Genomic DNA, 17236 nt, shown 5'->3' on the forward strand with positions numbered 1-17236 from the left:
CTGTCGTCATCGTCCTTGATGTTTGTGGCTGTGGTCACGAACCCTGAAGCAATAGCACAGATCACAACGCCTGGGTACAGCGGCGCCAACCTATTATTTCATTATTTTGGTGTCTGTTTTATGACCTTATAGCCTATTTTTCTTCCCTACAAATTAAGTAATAAAATGAAGTCAAAATACGCCCCGTATTCCAACCTACAGACCATGTGACGTCATGCCAACAGGCGACAGACAGGCAACCCGAACATTGAAGCATCTCTTGCATTTTAAAGGGTGTCCTGCAAATAATGGTGCATGTAAACCCGCCATTTTCGCCAATTTATAACCGGAATTTACTGCAAATGTTTAAACGATCTTCAAGGTTACAGATTTAGCTTGAGAATACCGTTTGTTTGATTAAGATTGCTTTTGTAAATCCAGAGATATGTTTGAAATAACCGCAAAACCAAAAAAAAAACATTCTGTGCCACTTTTAGGAAGCGAGTGCTTCAAAGATCAGACAATGCCACTGCCAGTATGGCTCGTTTGATAAGATTATCCTATGGGTAAAAGACAAACATTCCATTCACACGACAATATATGGTTTTGTTATAATGTTGAAACAATTTAATAGTACAGACAGGTTCACTTCTTTAAAACTTCAATGAAAGAGTTCAATTAAATATAAATAAATATTGCACACTCTGCTTAAAAATGTTAAAATCACAAACAGTAAAGTGATTTGGTTTTAGACTAGGAAAATACTGATTTTAACTGCTTCACAGAAAGTGGCACAAAATAATTGTCTTGGCTTTGCCGTTATTCAAACATATCTTTGGATTTACAAAAGCATTCTCAATGAAACAAATGGTATTCTCAAGCTAAATCTAGTTTATGTTAACACGATTGCACCAATCGCATTTTAAGAGATACGCATGCAGTGCATGGGAGAGCAGTTTGCTGAGACTTGACATCACGTGACCACAACATCCAATTTGTAAAAAAAAAAAAAAGTAACACGGTCCATTCTTGACATTAAAACACTGCGACTTAATAAGGACTGGTTAATGGCTTTCGGTACGTCACGGGGGCGGCAAACGCTGTACGATCATTCGGAAAATCCTAAGCACACGAAACACTCATCGGGTGTGTATACAAGGCTGTTCCGATAATTTATGAGACAATAATCTCATTCGTTGCGCAAGGTGCTTAGTCTTTCCGGACATGATTAATGGCAAATTGTCATGAACATAATCGAAAGACAGGTGTTTTTTTTTGTAAATTCAACCAGCCCTTCGTAATATAACCTACTTTACACAGAGGACTATTAAACAAAATTTGAGGTGAAAGCACTGTTTTGAAGGTAAAGCCAGCGGCAAAAAATACCGATAAACACATAATGGCGTCTAGACACAATGCGATGGACCAATACAACCATCCCATTCAAACAGAGTAAACACTACGGCTGTTTCATGAGGAAGCAAAATCTTGCTGTGAATTGGAAATTCGGTACAATACCGACACTGTTTTTTTTTCTCTTGTCGGAATGAGATTCCATAAGCCACTTACCCTTTTTGTCAACTGTGTGTCCATCATAAAATTATGTACATGCTTCTCAGCTCGGCTGAGTTCTAATTTTGTCGCCAGAACGGCAACTACAAGCGCCGTGCAACCAGCACCCTGGAGGGGAAAAAAAGGAAGAAGTTAAAAGCAAGGTTACATTCTCGTTAAATGTTACTAAAAAGCCTTAAACCTGTCAAACTTTAATTGTTGGCTTTCTATAAGCATTTACACTGTATTATTATTGTGTATGAAAGTGGGGAAACCGTGAATATTTTAATCACGAAACTGGGTTATGGCATAGGTAAACAAAACAACACTTAAAGTCTATCACGCGCCGTACCCTTTTATACTCCTGGGTGGAGAGAGGCAAGAGGGGGTGAAGTGGCTTGCCCAAGGACACAGATACACTACCATACATTTTGATAAGATGTAATATGAAATACATAGAAAATAACAAATGATTTGAACCTCAAACTGCCGGTGTTTATAACGTGATACCAATTTTCCTTGTAAGGTTTATCGACGGTGAATGTGCGGAAGAAAGAAAATATCGCATTATGTGAACGTAAAGCACATGTGGCTACTTCCCTTGATATCGTCCATTGAGAATCAGTGTTGAACAACTAATCACAGTGTATATGTCAAAAAAAACAAGACGTGAATAATTTTCTTGGTGTCTTTTCCAACTGACCGATATCATCCTGTAGAATTTATGTTGATAACAAAGTACTCGAAATTCAGTGGGGATGATATTTTTGTCCCTGGCTTAACCAAAATGACATACAAGCTAAGATGCCAACATTGATGTGACCGTCACTCGGGCGTTCGCGGTAACTGACAGTTTTTTTCCACTATTTTTTTCTCAAGATGTTTATACCTAGTTTCATGAGTGATATTATACAATAAGTTCATCCAGACCCATAAATTCAAGAGTGGCTAGACACGTATATAGGTACCCGTCAGCCCCCCGGGGGACACAGCACTACTAAGTGGCCCATTTTGCATGTCAAAAAAAAAAATCAAAAAGTAAATTTAGGAAAGAAAAAAAAGAAAACACCTCGCGGGGGAAATTACTGCAAGTGCGATTCGGTTTCCACTTCTTGACGGCGGAACCGCATGCATCCTGAAGGGCGAGCGGGTGGGGGGGGGGCTTTCTTAAAAAACATTTCAGCGAGGACTATCGGTTTGACGTCACAAACGGTTGGAGGGCACCGGAACGCCCGCTAGACAGCATGTATAATTGGTTGTGTACTTGGTGAATATAGCTTCACCGCGCTGCATATGGGCTCGACACCATGAATAATTTTAGGTCGATTAGTTTTCAAAATCAATAAACGCAATTATGAGAGAGGTAAAAGCCGGTATACCGATGGGGATACGGATGGGTACACTGATGAGTTTGGGTTAGGGGTGAGACAGTCATGTTAAAGGGGGGTGCTCTTATATACAAAGGTGGTTTCTCGGAAAGAAGTCTTGTTTTTGTTAAGTGCGAAAGATCAATGCTCACTTTACGAATTGCAATACATGTGTAGTCTACGGCCTTTTGAGGATACCATTTCTGCCATGTATGTAGAGATTAATGTGACATGACCACGAGACCCGTGCCTCGTCAATATGGCGACAACTTGGTGACGTCACACGGTAACACCTCAAAATGATCGACAAACGACATGAAAAAGCTACATGCGGGCAGGCAGACGAGAGAGGGCGCACCCTATGAGCCATCAAAGGACGCCAGCATATTAAGCCATGCGCAGTCGATTAAGTATCACGTGGGGAAAATTAGGGTCTTACAAAAGCCACGTGCAAATTCAGAAGTCTGGTGCGATCGTGCGACCGACCCCACAATAATCAATAACCAAATAGTTGCAAAGCCCTTTTTCGTTAATGCACCTTCCCCGTGGATTATTATGCATCGCCGTTGATGAACCTGGCCCACCTTCAACCTGCTCCTTTCCAAAATAAATTCACCCATCGCGATTTCTTCGAAAATCTGTGTAGATTATCTCATCTTGTATGTATGCCGCCATGTTCTAATCACATTAGCTTTTACCCAGGCAAGGTGGAATGATATTCTCTTTCGTATTTTAAGGCAATTCCCCTTGAATCGGATCCGACTATCGGTTACATTTGCCGATCCTTTCTCGCCTGGATTTCTCTATTACCGAGGCACGGTGTAACACGGAGGCCCGTAGCATGCATATGTAGCAAATTTGAAAAAGAAAAATGCCTGCAGAAATAGGCCAATTGCCCCTAGGAATACCCAGGCCATGCATGGAGTAGTACTGCCAAGCGGTGCGAACTCACCGTTCTTCAAGGCGGTGCGAACTAACCGTTCTTAAAGTGTGAAATGTCTGCAGCATAAAGACTCATCCATGAGGCATTTTAATTGGAGGAAGGGAGTTTCCCTGTATTTCCCTAGTGTGGGGGTCTCCTTTTTGCAAATGCATATGCTCTGCACGGCATTTTTTGGTTAAAGAGGAGTTTAAATGAATGTCAGATACCAGAACTCGCTTGGGGCAGCCTACGATCGAGGAAACGCAATCTCCACTTAACTCCGCATAACCTCGAACTAAATTGTCCCGGTTGCGGCTAAAAATTAAGGGTTTCCTTCAAATGAATGTCCCCGATTCCAGCGGAGACGCGACGATACCAAAGTCGGAAGGCATTTTATCAGCGGGCCCCACAACCCGTGAGAATCAAATGCCATTCACAGAATCAAAAATAATAAGAGAGTCTGCTTATTCGGCCGTGCTATCTTTCGGCACCTAATAATTCAATTGTGCACAGTAATTTACCGGTACAAGATAAACCAAGGCGATCGCAGCTGGTACCCGGCAAGTGCACACCAGCAATGTTGATGCAGCTGGCACCCCGACGACTGACAACTAATTCCTTTCAGTTCACGGGTACGTATGACGTCATCATATCTCATTCCAAAGCGCACTTTGGTTGTTTGTTCGATTCGAAGAAAAAAATACTGCAGACGGCTCACATTCAGCGGCGGAAGTAATTTTTTTTTTGCAGAGACATCGCCAGGAAACCCTAGACGAGTTGCAGTGATATAATGTACTTGAAAGGATTGTATGAGGAGGTTTTTAGTTTCTGTTTTCGTATCAGCTGTGCATCCACATCTTATCTTAGCTCACTAATAGCTTTTTGATTTAATATGATAAGGCTACAATGTCTTAAGGTTGCATGAAGTTAAAACAACAAAAAATATGTCTAAATACGACCATCATACTCAACGTTTATTGAATGTGATTTCAAGTCGTTTCAGTTCAGAAAGATGCATTTTTTTTCTTTCGGATGTCTTTCGGTCGCATGACAAAATACAAGGTTCTTATTCCAAACATCGCGAAGATGCATTTATTTACTTGTTTTCTTGTTTGTTTTTTATTTTAACTGGATAGCCCATTCAGTGGAATCCTACGGTCTCCCATGGGGCCCAGTAAAGAGAAGACATCGTGAAGAAATGACAGTTTTAGAGGTGGGAAGAAAACCCCAAAAAATATTCCGACGAAAAACCCCCGGAATCAGGCCGGGACTGAAAACCCAATCCACATAATTGGCCAGGGCAGGAATCGAACCCGGGTCACAGTGGTGGAAGGCGAGGAAGTAACACTACGCGAACCTGACACCCCATTGCGTCGTTTTTGCTGGTCCCAGAGAGCCAGTCTAGTACCATATTTGTACCTGTCTCGCTTACTGACTGACTGCTTGACTGACTGTATAGATTACCCCGTAATGCCAATTAAATGATTTTCAGTAAATAGGCAATTTGAATCAGTTGGGTAGAATTGTGTGCGCTCTGGGACCATCTTTATTATGCTTTCCTTGTGTTGTTTGTTTGTTTGAAATTAAATAGTATGTTATGATCAAGCACATGTGCACATATCGTGGTTTACAGATACTCAAGGACTAAAGTCAGATTTCCATGTTTCATGTACAGAATCACAATGTCATGTTCTGCTGCGAATCATGTTCTCCTGGTTTCAACCACGCCATCTGTTGACAACACTACGCAAGGCAGTGCAAGGCTCCCCACAGTCTAAACGTGCAGTAGTGATAAATCCTCCTCCCGAACAGCGAATATACAGCGAATACAAAAAAAAACTTAAGTGAAAGTGACAGTTCAACTTTTAGTCTTATCAGATGTAACGAATGCACCAAAAGAAATGAGAAATTTATTCGATAATCTCCCAGAACGGAAAACTCTTTCGTCAATTTACATTCAAAGAGTTATAACGACCTCAGAGGAGCAGCAAGCGAAATTCATGCAAATCATCGAAATGAATCGGTCCACTTTTCTTTTTGGAAATGACTGTTAAAGCAGATGCATTACTGATGAGGGAAAATGCAAATGACAAAGTCCTGAGGGCAATAACCTGAAACGATAGCCAGAAATAACAACTCTGCCCGCATATTTTTCTGAAATAAAGCTGTTTGGCTTAACTTGTTATGCGGGTTTCTCTTTTAACTTAAATCTACCCCTGTTATTTCAACATCCAACTAAACCCAGATTATACGACATGTAAACAAGGTCATACCATTTTTTTTTTGCGACGGACAAATTTTTGTTTATCAATGTTGGGAATTTGTCCTCAACCGGATGCACAGGAAAAAATCAATGTTCAAGAATTCTGGCCGCTGCACAGGTAAACAGCTAGATTAATTATCGTTCTTAATTAAATAGCATTGCGTCGAAAGTGTAGCAAGGTTAAGTGACAGCTGTCAATAAAAAGAGGGGAGCTGGGATACCAGACCAAAGATGGCGTCCTCTGCAATTTTCTTTTACGTTTTATCCAAATGTTAGAATTACAATCATCATTTGCAACTAAGAGTTGCCACTTGGTCAGCACGAGGCATTTATAATTTTATTTGGTTTCCAAAATAGTTAAGTCTAAAATTCTGTTGCCAAAGAAAAAAAATGGTCTTAGAAAGAATTTTCTTAAGGCAGGTTAGATACATCTCACGAACGTAAATGAACAAGGTTGAACACAGCTCAATGCTACATCTTGCTCAAACTTCGCATGTGTCGCGTGTGTCCCCCTCCTTGCTGTGGGGCGCGAGAGCAAAGATTGGACTAGATTTGACAGGCTTGAACCAGATTGGACCAACATCCTTAAGTTACAACGCCAATATGCACTTCCTCTACCCGATACCTCTCACCCACTCATAACGATTTAGGTAGATTTTTTTCTAGGTAGAAACAAAACCTTTGACAGGATGGAGCAGGACAGAATTAGATTGAACTAAAATTGCACCGGCTTCTAAATTACTGTTTAACCTGGGCAAACCAACTGCTGTGGCTCATACTATTTTGGTACTTTGTCCACGTTGGCCTACAAGCAAAAGACGAGGGCAGAAAAGATGGGGATTCGGTCAGTCAGAACTAGATTGAACTGGAATGGACCGGCTTATTACTGCAAAAGTAACCTCAAATCAGGCGCATCCATATGTATTTGATGTTTGACCTTTTCTTCCAAGTCGTAGTATTTTGTACCCTGTCTTTTTCTACCCGGCCATTGGCGGGGATGCGGATTAGACTCGTTTGAACTGGACTGAACTGGCTTGGACCGGCTACTTACCATTATACTTGTATAAACACCCTTACATTACAAGATGCAGTCAAGAGGCAGCCAAAAAAAGGAATACTACTTGAGAGCAATGGAGATGAAAACCCCTGGTTTTTGGTGTGATTTATATCAGACTGGTTCGAACCGGACTGGACTGGATTGGACCGGCTACTTACCATTATACTTGTATAAACAACCCTTTACATTACAAGAGGCAGTCAAGAGGCAGCCTTAGAAAGGAATAATATTGGAGAACATTGAAGACGGAAACTCCTGGTTTTTGGTGTGATTTTTGGTGTGATAAGACTGGTTCGAACTCGACTGGACTGGATTGGACCAGCTACTTACCATTATACCTGTAATAACCGAAACTCCCCGCCCACAGTAAGTATTTGGTACCATGTCCCCGTAGCCAATAGAAAGGAATGTAATAGACACGATCCACATCGCGTTAAGAATCTCCCCGTTATCTTCATCGTGATATCTGTGGAGGAAAAAAAAGAAGAGATAAAAAATGAAGTAAAAGAGACAAATTACTAAAGGTTAACAAGATTCTGCATTCAAGAAATATCAACTACGGCCGCTAGGCAGAATGCAATTTGACAAAGATAAGGGGCCCCAAGCAATCTGACTGCAATTAAACATGACTGGGCTTCGCACATGGGCAACTCCTCAGCACTTCCAATCGATAACTGATAAGCGAACCGGACAACTGGAAACAAAGCAGAATGCATAATGAAGAAGCAAGATAATACATATTACGATTGCAAGAATGCACACTGTGCAGTCGATGCCAGAGATTCAATGATCTATGCATTATTTTCATCCGTCAATTAGTGTGAAATGCATGTATAATCCTCAGAAATTTTAAACGAAATCGACTGATGAAAAGAAAAACGACGTTCAAAAATGAATACAATAGTTGCAGGCGTATATGAGTTACAAAATTGTTACCAAAGTGAGAATTATATACAGGAGAGTAAATCTCCGCCCTATACATTATATCATCTCAAATTCGAATCAGTGCAAAGAATCAATAGGGAAGAAGAATTTTGAATGGATGTTCCCGCGAACATGAAATTTAACATGCATAAAAAAAACAAGTACGTAACACTTCTATAGGCCTACCAAAAACCAATTTACGACCCAGTATTGGATCCGTGAAATTAATTTTACACTGAAGCAAATTCGCAGCAAATATCCATTCCTCTGAAATGTATAAAAACTATGAGACATCCCTTTTTGGTGAAAATGTTTGGAAAGTTAAACATTTTTTTAACACATTTATAAACGTTTCATGCTTTTCCTGACAACTGGGGGCGGTGTTGCTGTGATGTCACTTTAGAAACTCACTTTTCAGATTAGTTTTGTTCTCTTCAAATATACCCCAAATTCTTATTGAAAACATTCGTGCATAAAGTTTTATCATTGTCGTACTGTCATATACTGATTCAACAATGAACCACTGAAAGCAGAAAAATAAAAAATAACCACAGCAAACCTCTAAAACTGGTGACCTTTTTTATGCTGGAGCAGATGTGAAACTGAAGTTTTTGCCTTGAATAACATCCAAGTTTTGCTCATGAATATGGAAAATGGTATTAGCATAAACCCCCAAAAGCACCAAAATGCCCTTAAAATGGCAATATGAAGATAAAGCATAAAGTTAAAGATAACACAAAGGTAAGTTTCAAGGATTGCATTCAAACAATACCATTACATGAGCCCTTTGCATGTTTTGTTCATACCAATGTCAGTCACTCCATTTGACAGATTTCCTTGCAATATAAACACATGTCTTCAGACTATGTGGTAAGGTATACTTTTCAGGTATATTTTTGCGGCATGACTCATACCGTGAACGTCATTTCAAAAATGTCTGGGTAGGATATTTAAGACAACTGCCGTTATAACTTAGATAAGTTTTTTATGGTATTTGTGCCGTCTATAATATCTCTTAACAGTCTTTACTACACAAATGTATATACAAAATGTGCCTAGCGTAATTCTACCGTAAAACAAGTGGCATTATACGCCATGGTGTTAAGTCTCAACAAGGAATAAGCAGTGATTGACTTCACTATATTTCCGCAAACCCATTAAGTGTTTGCTTTAATGCATTCACGTGGATGAATGGCAGAGTTGCAATCAATTAATTTACCGTGGGTGTTTTAAAGAAAACAGTTACGGGCAATTAATATAGAAATCGATTCTCTCTGCTCGGCCCTATACGGGCGTAAATGAGAAGTTAACAGCGTGAACGTTAGAGGTATTAACGGGGCACGGGAAATGTGCACGTGCCAAAAGGACGAATTAAGATGCATATAAAAACAGACTTGCACTGGCCTAAAGAGTTCTTATTAATTGATTGACCTCCTAACCTACACTGCAAAAACTGGAGTGTTCAATTTACACCATTCGGTATCTATATAGGACCATCTGGTGTTAAATTTTTCTGGTGTTGTCCTATATAGATACCGAACGGTGTTAAATTAACACTACAGTTTTTGCAGTGTACAATCACTATAATGGTACCATTTGAATACATGGATATTTTAACGATTTTAGCAGAACTGAAGTTTTCAGTAAATAACCTCAAAGTGGACCTGGCTAGGTGCGTGTACAATAACTATCCACTGGAGCGGGATTGAACCTGCGACCTCCAGTATGATAATCCGAAGGTCGCAGGTTCATTCCCGCTACAGTCAATCTCTTTGTTAACTTGAATATATATTTTCTCAACGAGAAGAACATACTCATGACTTTATTGATACCATTCAATACAAGACTATTTCGGTAAGCGGTTTGCTATATTTCAATACAGTCAAGGATATCGTGAGTAGCACATGAGGCATGAACCGCGTCGATGCGAAGAATATTGTGACGACACTGGTTAGTTTAAATGGAGAAAAGTTCGTCAAGTGATCGCACTATACTCCAATAGCACCACAGATACCATGCGTCGTGTCTCAACGTTATACCATCACAGCTGTATCGCAGAGGTATGTCTGGCATCAGGAATGTATAATAACCCCGCATTTGTAATTGTCTTTAATACAATTTTGTACAAAAACAAAATTGCTTTACAGATATCATTTAAATTATGAGTTGCAATTTATGGCATGATATTAAATGATGATTATCTCTGATGCTCCGCATCATTTTCTAATTTTCACCCTTCTAACTTTACATATTATGAAGTGTACCTGTTATTTAGAAATACATTTTCAATTTAATCTTGTTATTTTTTTTTTTAGTTAATGGAACGGTCATACCCGCCTAATCAAAGAATGCTGACATCACAAATGAGTATCAATGCACCTGCTGGGATTCAATTATAGCCTAAATACCCTACAAGCGTTTACGAGTTCCGAGGATCAACCATTCATCAACAAAAGGTCTCGCAATGTGAAGAGATGGGGTTAGGCTTCGGGTTTTTAACCGCCTTTCATCATGCAATATCCCTGCTGGTGAGGTGCGGCACGTTGCAATAAATAACTATTATGATTGGTAAAATTGCAGTCTTATTTTTTTTTTTTTTTTTTTGGCTTCCCAGTAATAGTACAATGGAATTGAATTCAATTGAATTTTAAGGACTCTCCCTTCCCAATTTCTTGTATTTGCCTACAAAGAACTACGGCTGACACAGACGGAGCGTGAAACAATACCCTATAGCCCGGGGGGTGTTTCGAAAGCCGTTTTTGTTAGGTCCAAACCGTCGTTTAAACACTGGCACCAAGTTTTTCTCTTCTTGAAAATGATAGCATACCAAGCACAATTACTTCGCAGGTTGCTATGGCACTATTATTTACTTCCCATCAAGTAGGCTGTTTCATAATATTTTGGCAAGTTTGTTTTAAACATTTGCAGATGGTGTACATCACCTTCAAGCTGAATGTCTCAAAATTACGTTCAAGTGCACCAAAGTAGCCCATAGTTCAAATATTTGAGGGACACTTTTACCACGAAGGGTCACATTTTTTTTTTAAAGGAAAAGACCAACCCCTCGCACCAGGGTGGATAAAACTGGTTATATTTTACAAGATGAGAGCTTAAACACAAGCAATATTAAGGCACGTTTTCAGCACTACATCCAATTGCATTCAAGACATTTACACACATATTCATGATAAATAAGCGCCGCTGCAATCCGTAGCAGAACTTTAACACAACATCCTTCATAGTTCATTAGTCATGGAGCATTTCGTATATTATGATACTGTAACGAATTAAGTATGCACAACCATGACGCTTTAGTAAGAATGGCATAACTAGCGTTGAAAAGAATTATTTCGGGAGGTTATTTCAACTTGTTTGGTGACGGTCTCCCAGGATATAACACCTACACTTTTTGTCATAAGCGGATACTAAAATTCAAATCAAATGTTGTTGCGATAGATCTGTAATCTATATTTTAATGTCTGATCCACGACAACAGAGGTTTACACACACAAATGTTTTTCCCTCGGTGTAATTAAAGTTCTATTTCCCAAAAGAAAAAAAGGGGGGACTGGGAGAGTTGGAATGACCTGAATTCAACAAGGGGATTAGGCCTATACACAGCCTGAAATGCACCGCGCTGACAGCCTCACACTGCACTTATACATCAATACGCGTGCGGGACGTGCGCGGCGTCACGCGAAACACGAGTACTCGACCCCCGGATGAATTCCTCGAAAAAAAAAGTACTGCCGTGTCCTGCAGGGCTCCGTACACCTTGCTTCTTTCTCAGGGGTGGCAATTTCACGGTGTTTTGTCCCGTACCCACATACAGGCTCGACTATCAGGCTCCCTGTACATCATTGTGGGTCTACACGCGGCGGCTTCCACCCTAGGGGGAGGAATATCCGGGGCAGTGTAATCGAACTTACACACAGAGTGTTTCTACGCCGACTGGCATGAATACATGCAAGGGGTCGGGTTCGCATTGTCCGTGTCGCCCATTCGTAATTTGACAGGCGTCGATATTTCTCTGAATGCGGTCGGTTATCAATGAGATTGAAAAAACAAAGTACACATGATCCAACTTCGTATCTCAATTTTAACGAGTAGGCCTATTTCAAGGAAACAAAATTTAAGGGCAACTAAAGCAGTTGAGCTTCAAAGCTTCTACGTCAAATTCAAATAATTTCATATTGGACTACAAGGCAAAAGATATTTACCGTGTGTCGATTGGGGGGGGGGGCATTTATCTGAAGATGTAAAAACAAAATCAAAACTGTTCCTGCTATAATGTATCTAATTTCCTACAATAAAGGTGAAAAAACATTTAGGATGATTTATTGCTCAAAGTCTAAAATCCAATATTATTCTTTTCAAGCTTTGACACTATCATCTGGAGAAGTTTCCCAAGCGAACGGATTGGTCAGTGCGGCGGATAGGTAATCATAGCTTGTGTGGTCTAGTGAGGTCATACGAAACTCGCTATCCCCAATGCGTGTTCACTGCACAGGGTGATTAAAAAAAAACGAAACCCAAATGTCGAGACCATTGTTTTAGTGAAGTTCTGAATGTAGCACTTTCAAAATCTAGGATATGAAAGCTCAATTCATAAGCTTTCTTTTAGTGCAAGAATCATTCAAATCACTGGTGTACTTTTCAAGTTACGGACTTTTAAACACAAGCACAATTTTTGAAGTTCTGTCCACGGATCTCAAACAGGTAAGTGTTCTTTCAGCAAAACGATAAAAAAATCACATATGGATGTGTGTGAATTGTTTCCGTTTTGCTGATAGAACGCACACCTTTTGTGTGATCCGTGAACAGAACTTTCAAACGGTGGTTAAATTTCCGTAACTTGAAAAGTACATAAGTGATTCGAATGATTCTTGTACTAAAAGAAAGCTTATGAATTGGGCTTTCAAATGCTAGAATTTGAAAATGCTACATGCAGAACTTCACTAAAACAATAGTCCCGACATTTGGGTTTCGTGGTTTTTTTTTTACTTACCCTGTATTGCGCGCGCTACGCGTCAGTGTAAAACGCATATTAAGTCGTCGATTTTCACCCTATTTTCAGATGTTATTTAATCATGTATGATTTGATTGAAAGATGATGAAATGCTGAACAATATAAGTAGCATTTGACTGTGTTTCAAGTCAGGATCAGCCGAAGACACGAGGCTTTCATATAGCTGCCATTTCGGATTACTGCTTTATTCTGATAACTAGGCAATGCGTACACATACACGATGCAAAACAACGGAATGGTTGATAACGGTAACGGATGGCCAAATGTTTTCGTACACGTATCCATTCGGTTGCGAAATCTCTTTATTTTCACGACGAAACTTGATACTTGATAAACAAGCAAAGCTAAGTTGAAAAAACAAATTGTTATCGACCTCTGGTGGCATTTCGACACAGCAGCTACAGTGTTCCACTTACCAAAAGAACAGGTGCTACTAGATTGAACGTATCGAGCATTCGCACATAATTACTCAGTTTATGGAGACAAATATTTGTTTTGCTGGCATTATGCAAATGAGTTTATTGAGTTTTTACCCGCAGAATAACTCATGCTTCACCCTACATTAAGTTTCTTATTAAACCGATCGATAAAAACTGACACGTTTTTCACGCATCTGCACATGGCACTATAAGAAAGTTCTTTTGAGATAATGATATTCAAATCTATTCAATGTTGGTGGACTTTTTGGTTTTTAGCCACCAACGACCTGAACATTGTCGATCGACGCTGTTACGAGCGGACGCCCCTGGGACGGGCAAATGAAGTTTCGTCGTGGAAAGCTGGGATTTCTCGATCGATCCAGTTGAAACATTATCGGTTCACCTGATACGAGAAACCGTGCTCGAATACAGAATCTCTTTCTGGTCGACTGAAGAGCGCCGACTACTCGGATATCATATACGGAATTTATTGGAAGGGGAAGGACTATTATTGTCAATTGTGAAACTTTTTTTTACGACCGCAATCTCTAGTTTTTAATGCTTTTGTTTTTGAGCAACTGGGGGAAATGTAACGACGTGGGGTACAATCTGAGAATCTCAGAAAGATGCATGACCAGACATCGCAAACGGGCACCTTGACTACAGTCTATTGAAGCAAATTTTCGAGTTTAAGTAACTTCACTCCAATCTAAGTTTGAAAAATTATAATGTAATTTAAAACTTGTAGCTACAGGGTGACCCCTAAAACGTTGCAAAGGCAGATATCGTTAAATTTCTCAAAAAGTACCTAACATGAGTATTTCATTTTGATTGAGCATATTAATAATACTCATGTATAATCAATGACAGTGGCATGGAAACCCATTCATGCAAACCAGAGCTGTAACAGATTACAGGAGGATGTGTGATTTTCAACCATTACCTCGCTCAACCGGCACTCTGCAATGGGTCTTTTCATTAACTGTGTAAATCACATTGGAACGGGTGAAAAACACATTGCCATTTATAATCTGTTGTATCTCTGGTTTGCATGAATGGTTTTTCATCAAATCTTTGCAGAGATTATACACCAGAGTACAATCAATATACTCCATAAACATGAAATCCTGACGTTGGATACTTTTTGAGAAATTTAAAGATGTCTGCTTGCACAACTGTTTGGGTTTTTTTTTTTTTTGGGGGGGGGGGTTCACCCTGTCATGACACTTATCTTGAATTCATGTCTGTTTGAGCATCAAAATGGTGTCGTTTAATACGTCGTTTAAAACAGCCTTTTTTTCTAAAGGGAAAAGTTCTGTTGCTTGGAAATGAATCCTGGCAAGGAACGAGACAATATTTGGGGATTGAAAAATTCAAATGAAAGGCGAAACATCTGATGTTAAGAACCAGTTTGATTGGTATTTATATGAAGCGTTATACTTACATGTCACCATATCCCAATCTGAAGTTTACGTCCCTCAAGGCATTATAACAAAATGTTACCAAAACCTAATATTGAATTTACATCGCACCGACGCATTGAAATAGCATATTTCTAAAAGCCTATATTGAATTGACACCTACCCGTTGCAAAATAAGTTTAGTGAACAGGTCTCAATTTTCCTGTAATTTAGCATTTCAAAGCATTTTTGGGACAGGGAATTCGAACCTAACATTTTTAATAGAGTTACATTGCCGTATCTGTGCGTATATCACCGGCCGTACATGCTTCTATAATTTCCCGCCAAATTTAATTTAGAACATCGACATTTTCTGCCTCGAAGGTATATACCGTGCGTTTTACAACACCTAATTTGTCATTCTGGATCAGAAATAACACAAGCACGTTTGGTAATACCTAAGCAGACACAACCATGAACTCAAAATATTCTGTGCAAGTATACGTGTTTAACTGCATGGTTTTAACTGTAACATTCAAGTTTTTCGTGTGGTTCACAAAATGATTGGTTGAATTTAGTTTAAACTGTGCGGCGACATTTCCGATTTTGGTTAGCAACTTTTCAGATTTGGCTAGGCGAGAAACGTTCGCTTCAACATTTGCGCGAAGCAATAGCAATTGGGCACAGCATGACTGTCTTTATCTCAAAACTGATTGAATTGAGAGGTTTTTCGCTGATGAAATAGTTACTACCGTATACGGAACATGGCCCAGGCGAGGTTGTGTGTACGGTTTGTATTCTGTGGTGAAATCAATAAGCAGAACCGACGTTAAGTAAACGTATTCGCATGTACTGAGCGACACCGACCGGGCAATTTGACTTTCAATACCGTCCAATTACAGGCACATCTGACCCGGTCTCTACGACAGAGACCGAGCCTGGCAAACTATACGCTCCCGGGCCGCGGCAAGGCAGAAAGGAGTATGTTTCCCTCCCTCGTATATCCCTGTAGCCGGTGATGAGTTACATTACGACTTAACCTGATTACAGCCGCATCATCCCTTGCCCGGGTTTCCCGGGACAGTTCCTCGAACCCCAAATCGTGGACGGAGTAATCCTTATACTAGTTGATACAATTTGGTCTGATTGGCGAAATGTAATAGCATTATGCGTCACTCGCCTTACAATCTCGAAAAAAAGTCAGCTCGGATAGTGAACTGCACTTGCATAGAGAAAGGAGGGCAGGGATATGAATAACAGATCCCAGATTGGACTCGAGTTACTTGTTGGAATAAGAGAACGAGAATGTGAATTCTTTGACACAAGAAGGGGGCTATTATACAGCGTGTTTGTACATGAAATTCGATCAAGAGGGTGGCATTTTTTTTGGGGGGGGGGGTTTGACGAGGATATTTCTGGCTGTAAAGGCACCTCAGTTGGCATGAATCCTTATTTTGCACGCTCTCTGTGATACAGCAGTATAGGGGAAGGGGCTTTCGGTTGACATTTCGAGCGTCCTTCGCGATGCGTCTACACTTGAGGGGTTTAGTTACACAATGTTCACACCGTGTGCTATGGCATTTCCTAAACGCCGAGTTGGAAACGCACAGCGAATAATTATGCTCACGTCCGCAGACTGGGGCTGGTTTGCGTGGATTACGAAAGTAGATGCACACAGGCTTATCACAAACTGAGGCTTCGCCCAAGGAACAACGTCATGTGAAAAACAGTGAAGAGTATACTACCTAGTGCTTAAATTTTTAACACATTGTTAACGGGTTTTGCAACAGTTTTAAACATTTGAACTCGTTTACGGGAAGAGACGCCATAAACTATGTAGAAAAAAAAGGTCAAATTCATTATTCAGATAATGCACCAAAATGCAAAGCATCAAACAGCCGGATTTTGCAGCTGACTTTGGTTGAAATTTGACTTCCAGAAAAAAACAATTCTAAACATTCCGTTTACATTGTAAACGCCTCGTTTAACGGTGGTATAAGAACACTAAACATCTTAATCAAGTTCTAAACGCTTTATATCTTCCTAACTTCATTAGCAGGGTGACCAGTAAACGTTTGGGCTGTTCAAGGTTTCGTGCAGTTTAACCGCCCTTCTTCAGGTAAAAACATCTTTATGCTCAATACTTAACGAGTCGGAGTATGTTTTCCAAATTGAATATCACTAGAATGATCGGATCGAAGGAGGACCATTTGTTTTTACCGGCAAGTCTAAAGAAATTAAACAAACAAATTAACAAACAAACAAACAAAACAAACCAGCTTTCTTTTTGCATTTGGGGCTTTTAAACATCTGCGGTATATCAAG

General features: G+C 39.9%; 1 protein-coding gene across 2 annotated transcripts in view; it reads right to left on the bottom strand.

Moving 5' to 3' along the window:
* Positions 1-17236, bottom strand: part of LOC119744920 (small conductance calcium-activated potassium channel protein 2-like) — an 89876-nt gene that overhangs the window by 25918 nt on the left and 46722 nt on the right. For both annotated transcript variants that reach the window (XM_038221121.1, XM_038221119.1), the window contains exons 4-5: positions 7470-7605; positions 1549-1659 (exon numbers count right to left, since the gene is read on the bottom strand). In XM_038221121.1, coding sequence (XP_038077049.1) covers positions 1549-1659; positions 7470-7605 — 247 coding nt within the window. The remainder of the gene's footprint in view (positions 1-1548; positions 1660-7469; positions 7606-17236) is intronic.

The sequence above is a fragment of the Patiria miniata genome, unplaced genomic scaffold (assembly GCF_015706575.1).
Source record: "Patiria miniata isolate m_02_andy unplaced genomic scaffold, ASM1570657v1 HiC_scaffold_7, whole genome shotgun sequence".
NCBI classification, from domain to species: Eukaryota; Metazoa; Echinodermata; class Asteroidea; order Valvatida; family Asterinidae; genus Patiria; species Patiria miniata.